The sequence below is a fragment of the Canis lupus genome, chromosome 27 (assembly GCF_011100685.1).
Source record: "Canis lupus familiaris isolate Mischka breed German Shepherd chromosome 27, alternate assembly UU_Cfam_GSD_1.0, whole genome shotgun sequence".
Taxonomy (NCBI): Eukaryota; Metazoa; Chordata; class Mammalia; order Carnivora; family Canidae; genus Canis; species Canis lupus.
The window spans coordinates 40,629,850-40,647,714 of NC_049248.1; the positions used below are offsets into that span (position 1 = coordinate 40,629,850).

Sequence of the window (17,865 nt, forward strand, 5' to 3'; positions counted from 1 at the left end):
ATCCGCCTCTGCAAGTTCCCTGACTCAGAAGACTTGACTCCTGTTCACTCTCCTCTCTCCTGCCTCTTCTCCTATACCTGCAGCACCCCACAGCTCCTTGTTGCCAAGGGAAACTCCCTAACAACCATCCTAGATGTGACAATTAGGGTCCAAAATCAGCTTTCTACCAAGATGACCAATTGACTCCCCCTGCCAAGGAAATTCATGTATCCTTGCCATGCTAAACAGTGGATAGGCTGGCTGCTGTATATCTACACACACACTCACACCTCTCACACCCATCCCACTCCCACCCCCATCTGTCAGCTTTTCCAATTCTTCTCTCTCTGGCTCAGAGAGGCATAGCGGAAAGATCAGCAAGTCTACTTCTGAAACATGTCTAACAGGACTGAGATCTCAGTCTCTTCCGCTTTGCAGGCATTATCTGTTTTTGTGAGCATTTCTCTTAGGACCCCATTCATTTGGATTCTACAAAAGAAAAGCAATCCTTCCTTCCCTCATGAGAAAAGAAGGAAATGGCTTCTCACAAAAACACTAAACTTCCTGGAAAGGCCAATGAAATGAACACCCTCTCCAATTTGTTCCAATCCCAAACTTTGTATATAAGCAGGGAAGGAGAGGGTTTATTATAACTAGTAGTAACAATATAGGTTCTGCTATCTCTTACTAAGCCTTGTAAAAGGTGTCTGATGCCATTATTGGTAGATATTACCAAATGTAGGGTATTTATGCTGTGGGAATATAAACTTGTTCAGACACTATGGAAAACATCACAGAGGTTCCTCAAAAAAAGTAAGAAGACTGCTAACTCTGGGAAACGAACTAGGGGTGGTAGAAGGGGAGGAGGGCGGGGGGTGGGAGTGAATGGGTGATGGGCACTGGGGGTTATTCTGTATGTTAGTAAATTGAACACCAATAAAAAATAAATTAAAAAAAAAAGAAAAAAAAAAGTAAGAAGAGATCTACCATATAATCCAGCAATCCCACTCCTTGATAGATACCCAAAGGAAATGAAAATAGGATATCAAAGAGATATATGCAATTCTGTGTTTACTTCAACATTATTCATAATAGCTAAGATATGGAGGCAATCTAAGTGTCCATCAAGAAATAAATTGATAAGGAAGATGTGGTATATGTATACAATTGAATGTTATTCAGCCGTAAGAAAGGGGCATCCTGCCATTTGTAACAACATAAATGAATCTTGACTACTTTGTGTTAAGTGAGATAAGTCAGACAGAGAAAGACAAATACTGTATATCACTTATATATGGGATCTAAAAAAGCCAAAGTCATAAAAACAGAATAAATGATGGTTCCTAGAAGATGGGAGCTTGGGAAATAGGACAGATGTTATTTAAAGATACAACCCTCTGGGGTACCTGGCTGGCTCAGTTGATAGAACATGTGACTCTTGATCTCAGGGTCATGAGTTCAAGCCCCAGGTTGAGTACGGAGCCTACTTAAAAAAAAAAAAAAATTAAAGATACAACCTTGGGGCGCCTGAGTGTTTCAGTCGGTTAAGAGTCTACCTTCACCTCAGGTCATGGTCCTGGGGTCCTGGGATTGAGCCCCACATCAGGCTTCCTGCTCAGCAGAGAGCCTGCTTCTCCCCCTCCTTGTCCCTCTGCCCCTCCCCACTGCTGTGTTCTTTCTTTTTTTTTCTCTCCTGTCAAATGAATAAATAAAATATTTTTAAATAAATAAAGATACAACCTTGCAACAAGTAGTAAGTAAATCCTAGAGATCTATACACAGTACAGTGAATATAATCAACAGTATGGTACTATAATGTAACATGACAGAGGTGCAAATTACCACTACAATGGCAATAATATTACATAAATGTATCAAAGTAATATGTTGTACACTTTAAATTTATACAATGTTATATGTCAAATATATTTCAATTTAAAAAATAACTCCTAAAAAAATAAATAAATAAATAAATAAATAAATAAATAAAATTAAAAAATAACTCCTAAAGAGCAGATTGGTGATTGCTGGAAGCCAGAGGGTAGAGGGTGGGCAAAATGGGTATAGGTGGTCAAAAGGTACAAATTTCCAGTTATAAAATAAATAAGTCTTTGGGATGTAATGTACAGCCTGGTGACTATAAGAATACTATATTGTAAGGGAGCCTTGGTGGCTCAGTGAGTTAAGCGTCTTCCTTTGGCTCAGGTCATGATCCCCGGGTCCTGGGATCAGCTCGCATCAGGCTTCCTGCTCAGTAGGGAGTCTGCTTCTCTGTCTTTCTCTCCTTCTGCCCCTCCTCAGTGCTCATTCTCTCTCTGTCTCAAATAAATAAGTAAAATCTTAAAAAAAAAAAAGAATACTGTATTATACATTCAAAAGTTATCGAGACTAGATTTTAAAAGTAAGTTCTCAAGGAAAAACATTTTTTGTAACTATATATAGTGGGACGTCAACTACACTTATTGTGGTGATCATGTTATAATATATATGAATATTGAATCATTATGTTGTACACCTGAAAAAAATGTTTCATGTCAATTATATATCAAGTAAAAAGGGCATGTTGTTTAAATTCCAAATGTTTAAGCTAGCCACAAAAAACACGAGTCAACAACAACAAAAAAATACAATACCAGATGGCTTCACTGGTGAATTCTACCAAACATTTAAGGAACTAATGACAATTCTTTTCAAACTCTTCCCAAAAAATAGAAAAGGAGGGGATACTTCCACATTCATTTTACAAAGCCAGCATTATCTGATTCTAAAACCAGATAAAGACACTATAATAAAATTATATAGATGCAAAAATCCTCAACAAATCTTACCCAAAAAATAGTACATATATTCATCTACACACACACACATATATATATACACACACACACACACACTACAGAGAGAGAGAGAGATTTAAAAATGCTTTTCTTATTCTCCAGTTTCTACTAGCCTAATAAAATTCTCTTTTAGTCTTTAAATAATTACTTTAATTCAGAAATTTCAAATAGTCCCCTGTGCCTCTTACTGTTTACCTTTCTAGTTAACTGAAAACTGTGTTAATTAGTGAGTCCAGAACTTGGTTTCAGACTAGACTTCAGAGAATACAAAGCATTGGCCCAGCTTCCCCTGGGTGCCAAACCCAGCCTACGGCTGCATAAGCACAGATGGCCTCTGATTGGTTCTGTTAGATTGTTCTTTCTTTATGTATTATTCTTAAGACAGTATTTAGAATTTCAGAGGAAATAAATGAAGAGATGGCAGGTTACTAGATCTGATGATGTGAGGAAGTTTTAATGAAGTATATGCCAGTTGGAAATAGGAACTTCTTTAAAGATATTCTTGTCCTTCCATATAGTGGCCTGCATTGCAGAATGACACTACTCTAGGCTAAGGTATTCAGTAAATAATCTTGATATCCTGGCATCCTCAATGTTTCTAAAGTTTGAACTATTCTGATGCCTATTATCCACTGACAGCAAGAAGAAATCGCTATCTGTTCTGTCAAGGGTCAGACATAGGTTCTCTTATGGGGAGACTTTACCTATGATGTGTCTATTTGAATGGGAAAGCCAGAATACACAAGAGCTGCCTCCTCCAGGAAAAGCCAAGAGCATGGTAATACCCTCCAACGTATTGGATATCCCCCATTTTTTCCTAACAAGTTCTATATGTGTTTTAATTTTGCTCACCATGCTCCATCTTTACTCCATCTGCAGAACTTCCGGATACATCCTACTAGTACTAGATCCTGAGACTCCTGTTCAACCCATTCTTCTTTCCCAGCTTATGATGGAAACTTCTCACCCCTTCATAGGCCACCTCCTTCTCTGGATTGGCCCCTGATGTCTCTGTTAATGTTCATTTGTCTCAGATGCTTTGGAAAGATCTTAGAAAGATCTGTCTTCACTCCCTTATAACATTGGTGACATGGACATCTCAAGCATAGACATAAATCCTCTTATTTGTCAGGATCCCCAAAGACTGCAGAAAGCTGACACCTGGAATGAAATATCAGAAATAGATGTTGACTTGTTGAAGCTACTTATTTCCTTGCTTGCACAGACTTCTAGTTGTATTTTTTCTATTATTAGAACAACCTTTCCATCTAGTCACCACTATGACAATGTGAATAGTGTGAGAGATACTGGAGAGGACAGCAATGAGAATAGTTTCAAGTGGATTAAATTGACATTTGGTTTCCTCCCGCTTCCAGCACTGATATCCTTCTCCCCTTTCAAATTCTTCCTCATGAATATAAGGTCAGGACATGGCATGCAGCCCCAGCAAGCCTCAAGTCGCTTGGAAACTGACCTTCCAAACCACCCTTCATTCACTTCTTTCCAAATATATCCAAAAACCAGTGTGGTTTTTGGATGTGTCTAGAACACTTCTGATATCCTCTTATTTACATAATAAGCTACCCCTTGTTTAATTTTAGTCCTTTGTTCTTGTCTACATGTAAATCTGGCATCAGTCTCTCTCATGTCAGTATGAAATAAAGCCAATGTCTTTCATTCTAAATAGTAAATGAAAGCTGATGTTCATTTTCCTGGTTGAAACTGATTTATTTTCATGCTTGTAATGTAATGTAAAATTAAATGGAAGACTTTGTCCTTGGTCATTAAAGAAATGCCTGGACTCAGTTTGAGTTTCTCTTTAGGATGAGGAGGAGGATGATATCCCAAGATCATATGATACAAACAGCTGCTGCCTTCATCTACACAAAATGCAGATGTTAGCACATCACCGAAAAATAGTTTTTCAAAAATGCTACAGGCTTCTTAGATGAGACCCTGAACTCTCCAAAGATCCCGTGGTCAAATAACCCCTTACGAGTAAAAGTAGAAAAGTAGAAACCATTTTCAATATAGTCCTACCTACAAATACTTGGTGTTCTCTAATCTTTGAAGAGCACAGAACAAACTTTTCATTCCACTTCACTTGAGTAGATTCCAAGTAAAATGTGTGCTTTCAACCATGTTTACATTTTTATCCATGCAGGATTCTCAAAAGTAAATTCTCCAACTGTTTATACTTCACCACCACTGGATCTAGCTGACGTCACCCGAAGGAACAGAGTGCACTGTTTGCACAGGGACACAGGTAACCTAGACTTGGGTCTAAGATGAGCTTGAGCCCGGGATGATAGAGTTATTAATAGAATCAGGCTTTTAACTATACTTGACAAGGAAATACTCGGATTTGAGAGGAAGCTAGAAAGCATATGAAAATTTGGGTCAGTGGATTAAAGAAGGAGAACATCTGAAAGGAGAAAAAAATGTAATCAAAGACATACAAATAAATAGGCCCTTCTAGTATCAAAAGGGGCCAAAAAAGCTAAAAAATAGGTTAAGGACAAATGAGAAAAATCTGAATGTCAAAGCAAGAAAAGTGGTCTTTATTCCTGGAACCAGGCCTAGCCACTGGGATGAGAATTTGGAAAAGTTTATTTCCTGGCTTTCTACTGGTTCTCAATGGAGCTCAGTAGCATATTCCTCAGGGGTAAAATGGGATAAATTTCTGTTCATAAAATACACCAAAAATTGTTGTAAGAACAAATAAAATTTTTGGAAACACTCTATATACTAATAAAAACTATTAAAGTTTAAAGTGCTGTTTAGGAAGTAAGTAACTTGATATTTTGAATAAGAAGAATGACAAGAAGAGAAAAGGTTTAGTACATTCACTGTGGATATGTCATATAATGGTTTTGGACACATGATTGTAAGGATTTCTGAATTTTGGAGCATGAAGTGAAAAGTCAATAAGACTAATGTGTAAGTGAGCCAGCAATGTTATTTATCAGGTAAATTCCTATGAAACAGGAATAGAATTCTCTAAAGAACATGAATACTGAATGAGGAAGGATAAAAACTCTTCCTGATATACAGCGAGGGCAGCCTTGAGAGGTCTGAGCACAAGGTCAGACTAAGCAGTGGGGGAGGGATATATAAGATGACATGATTATCCCCTAAAAAGTGGGAACAATCATGAGTGATATCACTCCTTTTTCTATCTTATTCCAAGGAAACCCCCTCCACAAATGGCCTGGAGGAACCACAGCACCATCACGGAGTTCATTCTCATTGGGCTGTCCGACGACCCCTACATCGAAGCTCTGCTCTTTGTGTTCTTCCTGGGGATCTACCTCCTGACTGTGATGGGGAACCTGATGCTGCTGCTAGTGATCAGGGCTGATTCTCGCCTCCACACTCCCATGTACTTCTTCCTGAGTAACCTGTCCTTCATGGACCTCTGCTTCTCTTCTGTCACAGTGCCCAAGCTCCTGAAGGACCTTCTGTCTGAGAAGAAAACCATCTCAGTGGAGGGCTGCCTCACCCAGGTGTTCTTTGTGTTTTTCTCTTCAGGGACTGAAGCTTGTCTGCTCTCGGTGATGGCCTATGACCGCTATGCTGCCATCTGCCACCCACTGCTCTATGGCCAGGTGATGAGCGGCCAGTTCTGTGTGAAGCTGGTGTTGATCTCATGGGGTCTGGCCTGTCTCAATGCATTTGTCATTGTGCTCTTGGCTATTAACCTGGACTTCTGTGAGGCCCAAACCATACACCACTACACCTGTGAGCTGCCTGCCCTTTTCCCTCTGTCTTGTTCGGATATCTCCATCACTACCGATATCCTGCTGTCCTCCAGTTTATTGCATGGGCTTGGGACCTTCCTCCCAATCTTCTTCTCCTATGCTCGCATCATCTCCACCATCCTGAGCATCAGCTCCACCTCAGGCAGAAGCAAGACCTTCTCCACCTGCTCCTCCCACCTCATTGCAGTGACCTTGTTCTTTGGCTCAGGTTTTCTTTGTTATCTCATGCCTCCCTCAGGTTCCTCCCTGGATTTTCTCATCTCCTTGCAGTACAGTGCAGTCACACCCCTGCTGAATCCCCTCATCTACAGCTTAAAGAATAAAGAGGTGAAGGCGGCTGTGAGAAGGACACTGGGGAAATATCTCTAAGTAGTGAACAAAGACACAGTTACAAAGACTGTGTTCCTTTGCATTTCTTTTTTTGTTCCCACCTTCTCCTACACACCGTGTCACATCATTTGGAAGAAAGATTCCAGAGCTTGTCTAAATAGAGCTTGACTATTATTCTAAGGCATTAGTTCTTGACTAGGGCTCCTTATTTGGAAAGTCTGTGCTCCATTGGTTGGAAGGGAATGTGAAGACAATTTTCCACAAGACAAATGGATAAGACAACAAAATAATTAGGTTGAAAAGATACGATGATCATTTCAGGCGATTCAGCATCTGACTAGGAGGAGTTGTGGAAAGAACTAAAAACAAAGGCATTTATTAAATTGAAGGTAACTTTTGCAAATCCCAACTTCTGGTAAGTTTTTAAATAAAACATTGGTAAATAGAAAAAATCCCATGTCAACAAAATATTCAAAACTCTATATAGAGTATTACAAACATGAGAACATTATATACTAAAGTTACAAAACATTGCCAGTATAACCATTATCTTAATCGATCTCTCCTTACTCATTAGTAAACAAGAAACAAATTTAAGTTTCTAAAAGCTCAAATCCAAGCATTAGAAAGACAACAAAAGGTAACATACGAAAAGAGGGATAAAGGAACTAATACCACAAATTAAGAAGTCAAAAAAACAAAAAAAAAAAAAAAACAGAATTGAGAAATAAATGAAAGATGTAGTCACTCAAAAACATCTAGAAAAAATGATATAATTCTGTAGAATATATTCAAAAGAAAGAAAACCAATAATGCAACACTGATATAAAAAATAAAAAATTTGGGCACCCGGGTGGCTCAGTGGTTGAGCATCTGCCTTTGGCTCAGGTCATGATCCTCCCTTCCTGGGATCAAGACCCTCATCAGGCTCCCCACAGGGAGCCTGCTTCTCCTTACACCTGTGTCTCTGCCTCTCTCTGTGTCTTTTATGAATAAATAAATAAATAAAATATTTTAATAAATAAATATTTTAAGGAAATACAAAGATTCATCTCTTATGAATTCCCACTCTTGTGTTAAAATTCACCATCACAGAGAGAACCCAAGAAACTTCAGGCTGCCACCCTTCACCCTAAAATAAAAGAGAAACCAGGCAATCTCTCCCTCTCCATACCCCTAACACCTCACCATGCGGGCCCAGGGATCTATGTAATTTCTAGATCCTGTAAGTAATAAATCTTTATTTTTCCCAAGTTTCCTGATGACTGTTGCTGAAGGGCATCTCCAGTCATAATAAGAACCACAAGGAGCCACCCAGTCATAAAATTGGTTTGGAAAGGGAAGACTGTGGGAAGCTCATGGGGCCTAGACATTTCTAGCCAACAGTTTAAACTATCCATAGGCTGAGACTGGCACAAAACACTTGTCCGAGCACCTTCAGATCTAGGGATCATGGTCTTATATAACAAAAAACAAAGCTAGAAGAAGGAAAACTATTACCTTAGCCTGTTCTTGAACTTTACATAAATGAAGTTATTCAAAATGCCAAAAACTTAAAATATTCCATCTTCAAGTCTTTTAATTTTTTTAATTCAATTTAGTTAACATATAGTGTATTATTAGTTCCAAGTATAGAATTTAGCAATTCATCAGTTGCATATAATACCCCATGCTCATTACATCAAGTGCCCTCCTTAATACCATCACTCAATTACCTATCTCCCCACCCACCTCCCCTCTGGCAACCCTCAGTTTGTGTCCTAAAGTTAAGAGTCTTTTATGGTTTGCCTCCCTTTCTGTTTTTATCTTCATTTATTTTTCCTTCCCTTCCCCTATGTTCATCTGTTTTGTTTCTTAAACTCCACATATGAGTGAAATTATATGGTATTTGTCTTTCTCTGACTGACTTATTTTGCTTATTGTAATACCCTCTAGTTCCATCCATGTCACTACAAGTGGCAAGATTTCTTTCTTTTTGATGGCTGAGTTATATTCGTATGGGGTGTGTGTGTGTGTGTGTGAGAGAGAGAGAGTACCAGATGTTCTTTATCCATTCATCTGTTGGTGGACATCTGGGCTCTTTTCCATATTTTGGCTATCATGGACATTGCTGCAATAAACATTGGTGTACATGTACCACTTTGAATTGCTCTTTACATACCTAGTAATGCAATTGCTGAGTTACATTATAGTTCTATTTTTAACTTTTTGAGAACCTCCATACTGTTTTTCAAAGGGCCTACACCAGTTTGCATTCCCACCAACAAGGTAAAAGGGTTCCCCTTTCTCCATGTCCTTGCCAGCATCTGCTGTTTCCTGAGTTGTTAATTTTGGGTGTTTTGACCAGCATGAGGTGGTATCTCATTTGGTTTTGATTTGTATTTCCCTAATGCTGAGTGATGTTGAGCATTTTTCATGTGTTTGTTGGCCATTTATATGTTTTCTTTGGAGAAATGTCTGTTTATGTCTTCTTCCCATTTCTTAACTGGATTTTTTTTGTTTTTTGAGTGTTGAGCTTGATAAACTCTTCATACATGTTGGATACTAGCCCTTTATGATATGTCACTTGGGAATATCCTTTCCCATTCCATAGGTTGCCTTTTAGTTTTGTTATTATTTCCTTTGCTTTCTTGATGAACTCCCAATAGTTCATTTTTGGTTTTGTTTCCTTCACCTCTGAGACATGTCTAGCAAGAAATTTCTGTGGCTGAGGTCAAAGAGTTTGCTGCCTGTTTTTCTTCTAGGATTTTGATGGATTCCTGTGTTGCATTTAGGTCTTTCACCCATTTTGAATTTACTTTTTGTGTACGGCTTAAGAGAGTGGCTCAGTTTCATTCTTCTGCATGTGGCTGTCCAGTTTTCCCAACACCATTTGTTGAAGAGACTGTCTATTTTTCACTGGATATTATTTCCTGCTTTGTTGAAGATCATTTGACCATAAAGTTGAGGGTCCATTTCTGGGTTCTCTATTCTTTTCCATTGATCTGTGTATCTATTTTTGTGCCAGCAATCTACTGTTTTGATTACAGCTCTGTAATACAGCTTGAAATCTGTAATTGTCTGAAAGCTATAGAACACTTATGAAAGAAATTGAGGAAGACACAAAGAAATGGAAAAACAGTCCATGCCCATGGATTAGAAGAACAAATGTTGCTAAAATGTCTATGCTACCCAAAGCAATTTACACATTCAGTGCAATCCCTATCAAAATGCCATCAATATTTCTCACAGAGTTGAAACAAATAATCCTAAAATGTGTATGGAACCAGAAAAGACCTTGAATAGCCAAAGTAATGTTGAAAAAGAAAACCAAAGCTAGAGGCAGTAGTCTTCAAGTCTTGATGAGGAGATGGTAAACTTCAATCTCCTTTCACCTGTGTTTTGCTTTTTACACCCATTATGTCAGCCAAAAAAACAAGATAAACTATAATTTTTGTCTCCCAACTTAGAAGAGAATGTTCTCCAGATGAATTCATCTTCAGCTTTGCTACTTAGAGTTGTCTATTCGCATGTTCTTAAGGAATCTATTTGCATGACCTTGCTGCTTAAAGAATCTACAATATTTGTTGGTCTATTGCATTAGAGGTATCAGATTTTAAAATCCTGAAAATGCTAAAAGGAAAAAAAATGAAAAATAAAAACAGTGTTAAGAATGGGTCCAGTCCCCAGAGCAATTGAACCTACCCTTCATATGTGAAATCTAATTTGCTAGTAGAAATTTTAGGCAAATGCACATTTATATAAATGAGTTTTTCAGTGATTAGACTTGAGAACTGGTTTGGGCCGATTTAAACCTGGGCAGTATATACCTACTGATTGGCTTCTCACACCCTGAAATATTCTCTTCCATAAATGTATAAAATCAGTAACAGTAGCAGTGGTAGTGGTTGGAAGCCAGACTGCAAAATGTTGAGTAAATAGGATACACAAAGGAAGGCAGTAAGTTCATACAACACTCTCAAGGTGTTCAGATTTAGAATAAGAAAGAAGAAAGTAAAAAGGAGTGCAGAGGTTGAGGACTTTTTTAAAAGATTTATTTTTTAACTTATTTTTTTTTAGAGAGAGAGAAGAGAGAGAAAGCAGGGGGAAGGGCAGAGGGAGATGAACAAGCAGACTCCCTACTGAAAATGGCACCCAGTATGGGGCTTTATCTCATCACTCCAAGATCATGGCCTTAGCCCAAATCAAAAGTCAGATGCTTAATCAACTGAGCCACATAGGCACCTGTATATTTTCTCATTTAAAATAAAGAGCTACAAAGACATTTAAAATAAAGAGCTATAAAGACTGCCAATATATTAATTCAAAGGGATCCATGCACCCAAATATTTATAACAGCATTATCTACAATAGCCAAAATAGGGAAATAGCCCAAGTGCCCATTGACTGGTGGGTGGATAAGGAAGATGTGGTATATAAGTACAGTGGAATACTACTGTACCATAAAAAAGGATGAAATCTTGCCACTTTCAAGGACATGGATTGAGCTGGAAAGAATGTTAAGTGAAATAAATCAGAGAACAATAAATACCATATGATTTCATTCATATGTTGAATTTAAGAAACAGAACAATCATGGGTGGGGGGAGAGAGAGAAAGGAAAAAAATAGATTCTTAACTGTAGAGAACAAACTGATGGTTACCAGAGGGGAGATGGTTGAGGGGATAACTAGAGGACAGGGATTAAGGAGAGCACTTGGCCTGAAGAGCACTGGGTGATGTAAGTGTTAAATCACTCTTACGTACCAGAAATTAATATTACATTATATGTTAACTAGCTGAAATTTAAATAAAAACTTAAAAAATAAAATTAGATAAAGAGCTAAACCAGATCAAACATTTTCAATTCAATTTTAACTCTGATTATACTATTATTTTTTAAAGATTTATTTATTTATTTATTTGTGAGAGAGTGCACACAAGCAGGCAGGTCAGAGGGAGAGAGAGAAAGAATCTGAAGCAGATTCCATGCTGACAGTGGAGCCCAACTCAGGGCTCAGTCTCATGACCCTGAGATCACAACCTGAGCTGACACCAAGAGTCAGATGCTCAATGACTGCACGACCCAGCTGCCCCTTTACTTTGATTATATTATTGTTTAAGTCCTACACAGAAACAGTAACAAATAAAAGTGATTAGTCCCACAGCAGCAGTTCCAGTGGCCAAAGCAGGATGGGTCAAAGACAGAGTGGTGGTCATGTTTCTGGACATGAAGAATGACAAGGACAAGAAAAAGAAATATGAACCTCCTGTACCAACTAGACTGGGGAAAAAGAAGAAAACAAAGGGACCAGATGGTGTCCGTTAAGCCACCAATAGTGACACCTCACATTTAGTGCCCCTTAAAATTACTGAAGTTAGAATTAAAGACTATCTTCTCATGGAGGAAGAATTCATTAGAAATCAGGAACAAAAAAAGCCTTTAGAAGAAAAGCAAAAGGAGGAAAGAACAAAGGTGGATGATCTGAGGGGACCCCAATGTCAGTGCGAAACATGGAAAAGATCATTGATGAAAATCACACCATCACGCCTATATCAGTGGGTTCAGAACACTACACAGCATTCTTTCCTATGTAGACAAGGATCTGCTGAAACCAGGCTGCTCCACCCTGCTCAACCACAAGGTGCATGCTCTCGCACAGGTGCTCATGAGTGACACAGATCCCTTGGCCACAGTGATGAAGGTAGAAAAGGATTCCCAGGAAACCTATGCTGATACTGGGGAGTTGGACAACTAAATTCAGGACACTAAGGTATCTGTGGAGCTTCCTCTCACTCATCCTGAGTATTATGAAGAGATGGGTATAAAGCTCCCAAAGAGGGTCATTCTCTATGGTCCACCTGGCACAGGGAAAACCTTATTAACCAAAGCAGTAGCAAACCAAACCTCAGCCACTTTCATGAGAACTTATTCAGAAGTACCTAGAGGATCAGCCCAAACTCATTCGGGAATTGTTTCCATATGTGGAAGAACATGCACCATCCATCATTTTATTGATGAAATTGATACTGTTGGACAAAAATTGTGACTCAAGTGTTGGTGTCCTACTTGTGTGGATCTGAAAGATGTGCTACTCAGTCTTTTTGTGGGGCAAGGGGAACTCAGTTTCTCTATCAATGAGGCTTTGTCTGACAAGCACTGGATCCAAAGTTTCTCTTTGGTTTGTGGCCATGACAACTTTCGTGTCACCCCTTGGATCAAAGTAGATCTTCTCTGGATTAACTGGGGACTCGAGAAGATATAGCCCCACTCACCAATGCCCTCCTTTTCCTTACTTCCCAACAAGGATGAGCCAAATCACTACCAATCCACCAGCTTTCCACTGCTCACCCAGTCATGTCAAGTCCTAAACTGCCTCTTGCCTTATTTACACTCATATTTTATAGATGGATCAAAGCTTTCCAACACCATCAAGGATCAAAGTTTTCCAAAACCACAAAAATCACAATAAGATGGTCTTTATTACAGAGAGTACCATTTGCTTCCTAGAATTGAGATATTATTTCCTGATGCACTATCAGATATTAAGCTTTATAGGAGCTAAAAGAGATAAACATTTACAGGCAGATGGTCTAAGGGGTGCTGTCCTCAGGATGTCCTCCTAGCCACCCAGGCACACTAATTGGAATAGTCATTCATGCCTCGGCCCACTCCAGCCTTATGGCTCTCCACCACCCCTGCAACAAGACGGCCAGGACACTACTCAGAGGCCCTCGCACAGGTGTCTCCTTCTCCAGGAAGCCTTCCCTGATCCCCTCCAAAGTTGGCTATAAACAGGTACTGGAAGATGTGGTTAGACAGTTTTTAAAAAGGGGGTGGGAGATCACAAAAATGGAGGCCCCAAGGGAGAGCATTCCTGCCACTCACCAGCCCAGGCATACTTATCACCTCACTATAGATGAGGCCTGTGTGCACCATCACTTACATATCCATTCCTCTGGAGAGCGACTGTGAAGATCACTGCAATGCAGCAAATGGTCCAGAACAACAATAAACACCAGGTGGACCAGGCAGCTTCGTCATCACAGCACTCTAACCAGAAGCCCCAATTTACACTGTAGGGGATAGAAAGGCAGAGATGGAAGGTTGCCTGCCCAAAGTCACACAACCAGTCACATGACTAAGGTCAAAAAATCTATCTCCAAACCCAGGGCTTAACAATAATGCACTACTGAGGTCAGATCAAGTGGGAGAGAAGATTATTTTGCCCCCAGCCCCAGCCATGTCTGCTTCACCTGTCCAGCCTGGAGCTGGGAGCAGAGAATTCAGAAGGGATATACAGGTCCCCCCCAACCCCAGACACCCAACATAATCACTTACACATACACATATGGGGACACATACCCAGTGGTCAGGGAACCCTGCCCTCCTAGTAATTGGCCCTCATTGTGGTGGCTTTAGGATTGCAGGATTGTAGGCATCACTCTAGGCAGGAGTACAGCTCCTGGAGTCAGGGAGATGAGTGTCCAACTGCTCTGTCCTATCTAGGTCCACCCACATGGCCCATCTATCCTGTCCCCCACACATGGACCCACTATATTAGAGAGGTGTGCAGAAGCCATGTATGGGATCTGGGAGCTGTACATGGTAAGGACATACAGTCAAAAACCAACCTCTGTGCTCCAGAGCAGAAATATGTAATGCAAAGACAGACTCTGGTTATAAAGAAGGAAGATAGTTTATTACTTAGTCAGGCTAAGAAGGCTATAGCAGGCTAATGCCTCCAAGTCTGAAAGCCTGACTGAAGTAAAAGGCTGAGGGGTTTCTAGGAAAATGCAGGATCTGAGCAGTTTCCACATTAATCTGGTTAGGTGGGACCAGCCATGTTCATCATGTCTTCAAAGTAGCCTCATGACTAGCCCTGCCACCAGCCAGCCAGATCATTAGTAACTTTGCATGGACATCAACAGGATGTCAACATCAATACCAAGGATTTTATAGGAAAACAAGAAAAGGGAATGGGACACTTCAAGAATGAGGAAGTGAAAAATGTGTTCAAAGTCAAACCTTGCCAAGGCAATAGTGTGTCCAATTAATTTGCTCCTGTCTTTATGCTTCCATAGCAATTCAGTCATGCCACCCGACAATCAGGGGAGTCCTGTGGACATAAACCAGGTGGGTGAGTAGGGCCCCTCATCACCCATCAACCCTCTCCTGGCCCTGCCCTGGCCCAGGACACTGTGGTGAGCAAGGGATCCTTAGAGATAGTCTGGCAGGTGGAGTACGGCTCCATTTGGACCATGGACTCCGTGGCAGCCTTCACTACACCAGTGAGCTCTGGTGGGGAGGCAGGAGGTAAGGTTGGGTGGGGTTCTCCTTCACCATGCCCTCCCCAGGCCTCCACATGGCCTCCCAGGTCACCTCTTCAGGGTCCCTGGGAAACGTGCACCATCTAGCTGTCCTGGCCCCTGTTCATGCCTCACTGACCTGGGAGGGAGGAAAATGTCGCTCGTCCCCAGGGCTGTGTTCTGCCCTCATATGTTGTGACCACAACATACATAGTACAGCGGGAAGAGATATGATGGCAAGCACCAGAAGAAAAACAGGATAAGGAAGGAATGATGGGAGTTCCTGCTTTGATAAAGGAGGTAAACAAAGGCCCTTCTGAGGAGGCAACATTTGAGCAGGGACCTGAATGGAGGGACAGAGAGCCACGTGGATATTGGAGTGGTAGGGGTGCAGCTCAGGTCATGGTCTCTGGGTTCTGGGATGGAACCCACCTCACAAAATACACTGGGCATCCAGTTTGGTTGAGATTCTCTCTCCCTCTCCTGCTCAAATAAATAAACAAAAATTTTAACTATATATATATATATATATATATATATAATAAAAAATTTTCACTGTTCATTTCAAAAACCCTCTCTTCAACTTACTAAAAACAATTAATTATATACCTCAAATATTACTCTTTAATAAACTCTCCTTACAATTCCTCCTATGCTTAACATGGAAAGCCTACAAACCTAACTTAGTAATATTCCCCTGAATGAGTTATCTCATGTCCTCTCATTGGTATAATGATGATCCTGTTGGAGAAATAAGGAAAACGCAAATGTCTTCTCGAAATGACTTGGACATTGGTCAATAGTATATGCCAGCTGTGCTCCATCCACTATTTCTCAGGGCATTCTCAGACCTGTGATGCCATCAGGAAAATGTCCATTTCCCAGAAGTTTTCCCTTAAATCTCTATGTTATTCTCTACTTGTTCAGCATCCCCATCTCCACCAGCCAAATAATAGTCTCTTCTAGAAATTAAAAAATGGCCTTAATTCATAAACTTGAAAAACTGCCCTGGAGAGAACCCCTGTGCCTCCTACTACATGTACCTTTCTAGTTAAGTGCAAGCTGAGGTTAATGAGTCCAGAGCTCAGCTTCAGGCTGGGACTTCAGGGATTACAGGGCAACAGCCCAGCTTCCCCTGGGGGTCCACACCACCCCATGGCTGCTGAAGTACAGGCAGCCTTTTGATTGGTTCGGGTCAATTCTTCCTTCCTTAAGTGACACTCTGAGAAGAGCATTCAGAAGCACAGCGAGCAAAAAGGAAGACCTAGCACACTACTGCCCCTGAGATCAGGAGAGAAGGTATTCATGAAATGTGTGTCTGTTGTTCAGAATATGAGCTGTTTGGAAATGTTGTCCCTGTCCTTCCATAGAGTGGCCTCCATTGCAGAATGACACCCCTCTCTTTAGGTATTCTGGAAAATAATCCTGATGCTCTGATAGATCCAGTGCTTCCAGAGCTTCCCCTATTCTAACTTCCTTCACTCACTGACAGCCAAGGGAACAGGCTATGTGCTCTGTAAAGAGATGCTTGTGACAGGACTTCTCTTATTGGGATTACCTACCAAGTGTCTGGTCCTGAAGGTGAAGACGGAACACGTGCAGTTGCCTCCTCCAAGAAAAGCCAGGAGAATGGTAATATTTTCTCTGTGTTTCGGTGGTCCTCCTATTTTTCTGCCTGGAATGTTCTCTGTATGTTTTAATTCTGGTGGGGTTTTTTCCTCCTCCATCTCCACCTCAGGATCCCTTCCATTTGTCCTAAAACCTCAGGCTCCTGCTCCACACATTCCTTGTCCCTAAGCTAGAGGTGGGAACACCTCACTCCTTGGCAGACCATCTCCCCGGGTGAGACTCTGTATCTCTCTCTCTGTCCAAATGGTGCTTTTGTACCAGCTGCCTTGGACACATTCTCTCCGTCCCTGCCTCACCTGAAGACAGTGACACCTTAAAGTCTAGGCATCAATCCTCTCATGCTTCAGGATCCCAAAGCATTGAAAAAGGCTGACAGCTGGATGAAAAGAGGGTATCAGAGATAGGGCTCACACTGTTGGAGCCACCTGTTTTCCTGCTTGCCCAGTACACAGTAGAAGCACAGTAGACTTCCATTACTTGAGATTCAAGTCACCTGAGAACTAGTCACCATGAGACACTGTGAATAGTGTGAGAGAGGAGAGGAGAGGACAGCTCTGAGAATCACTTCAGGTGGATCAAGTTTGTCTCAAGTCCCACCTGCTCCCAGTGCTGATATGCTTCTCCTCCACACAGGTTTCACCCCATGCACCTAGCACCTAGGGTCTGCTTGCCACAGACCAGCTCACAGGATCCCTAGAGCCACCTTGTCTAGTCTGACCTTCTGCACACAACCTTCAGGCGTTTCTTCATTCTAAAGACAGCTTTATGGCAGCCAGTGTGCAGGTAAGTTTACACACACTAATGACTCTCTCATTTAACAGATACCTGCTGTCAAATAGCTTCCTCTGTGGGCAAGATTGGGTGATCATAGCTCCATCAGAGTTGTTCTCAACTTTGGGCTTGATCCTTAAGTCCGAAAAATAAATGTGTGATTTGCTATATTAACAGCTGAATTGGAGAAGATGCTGATCTTAGTTAGCCTCCTGAGAGCCACAAATCATAAACATACACATTATCCTGCCACATCTCTTTGTAAGAGA

General features: G+C 40.7%; 1 protein-coding gene and 1 pseudogene across 1 annotated transcript; both read left to right on the forward strand.

Moving 5' to 3' along the window:
* The first annotated feature begins 6,022 nt into the window (after nt 1-6,022).
* On the forward strand, nt 6,023-6,946 carry OR8S10 (olfactory receptor family 8 subfamily S member 10). The gene is given in 1 exon segment (NM_001388870.1): nt 6,023-6,946. A coding segment is annotated over 1 exon segment (924 nt).
* Nucleotides 6,947-12,079: 5,133 nt separating this feature from the next.
* Nucleotides 12,080-17,865, forward strand: part of LOC111092874 — a 58,823-nt pseudogene continuing 53,037 nt past the window's right edge.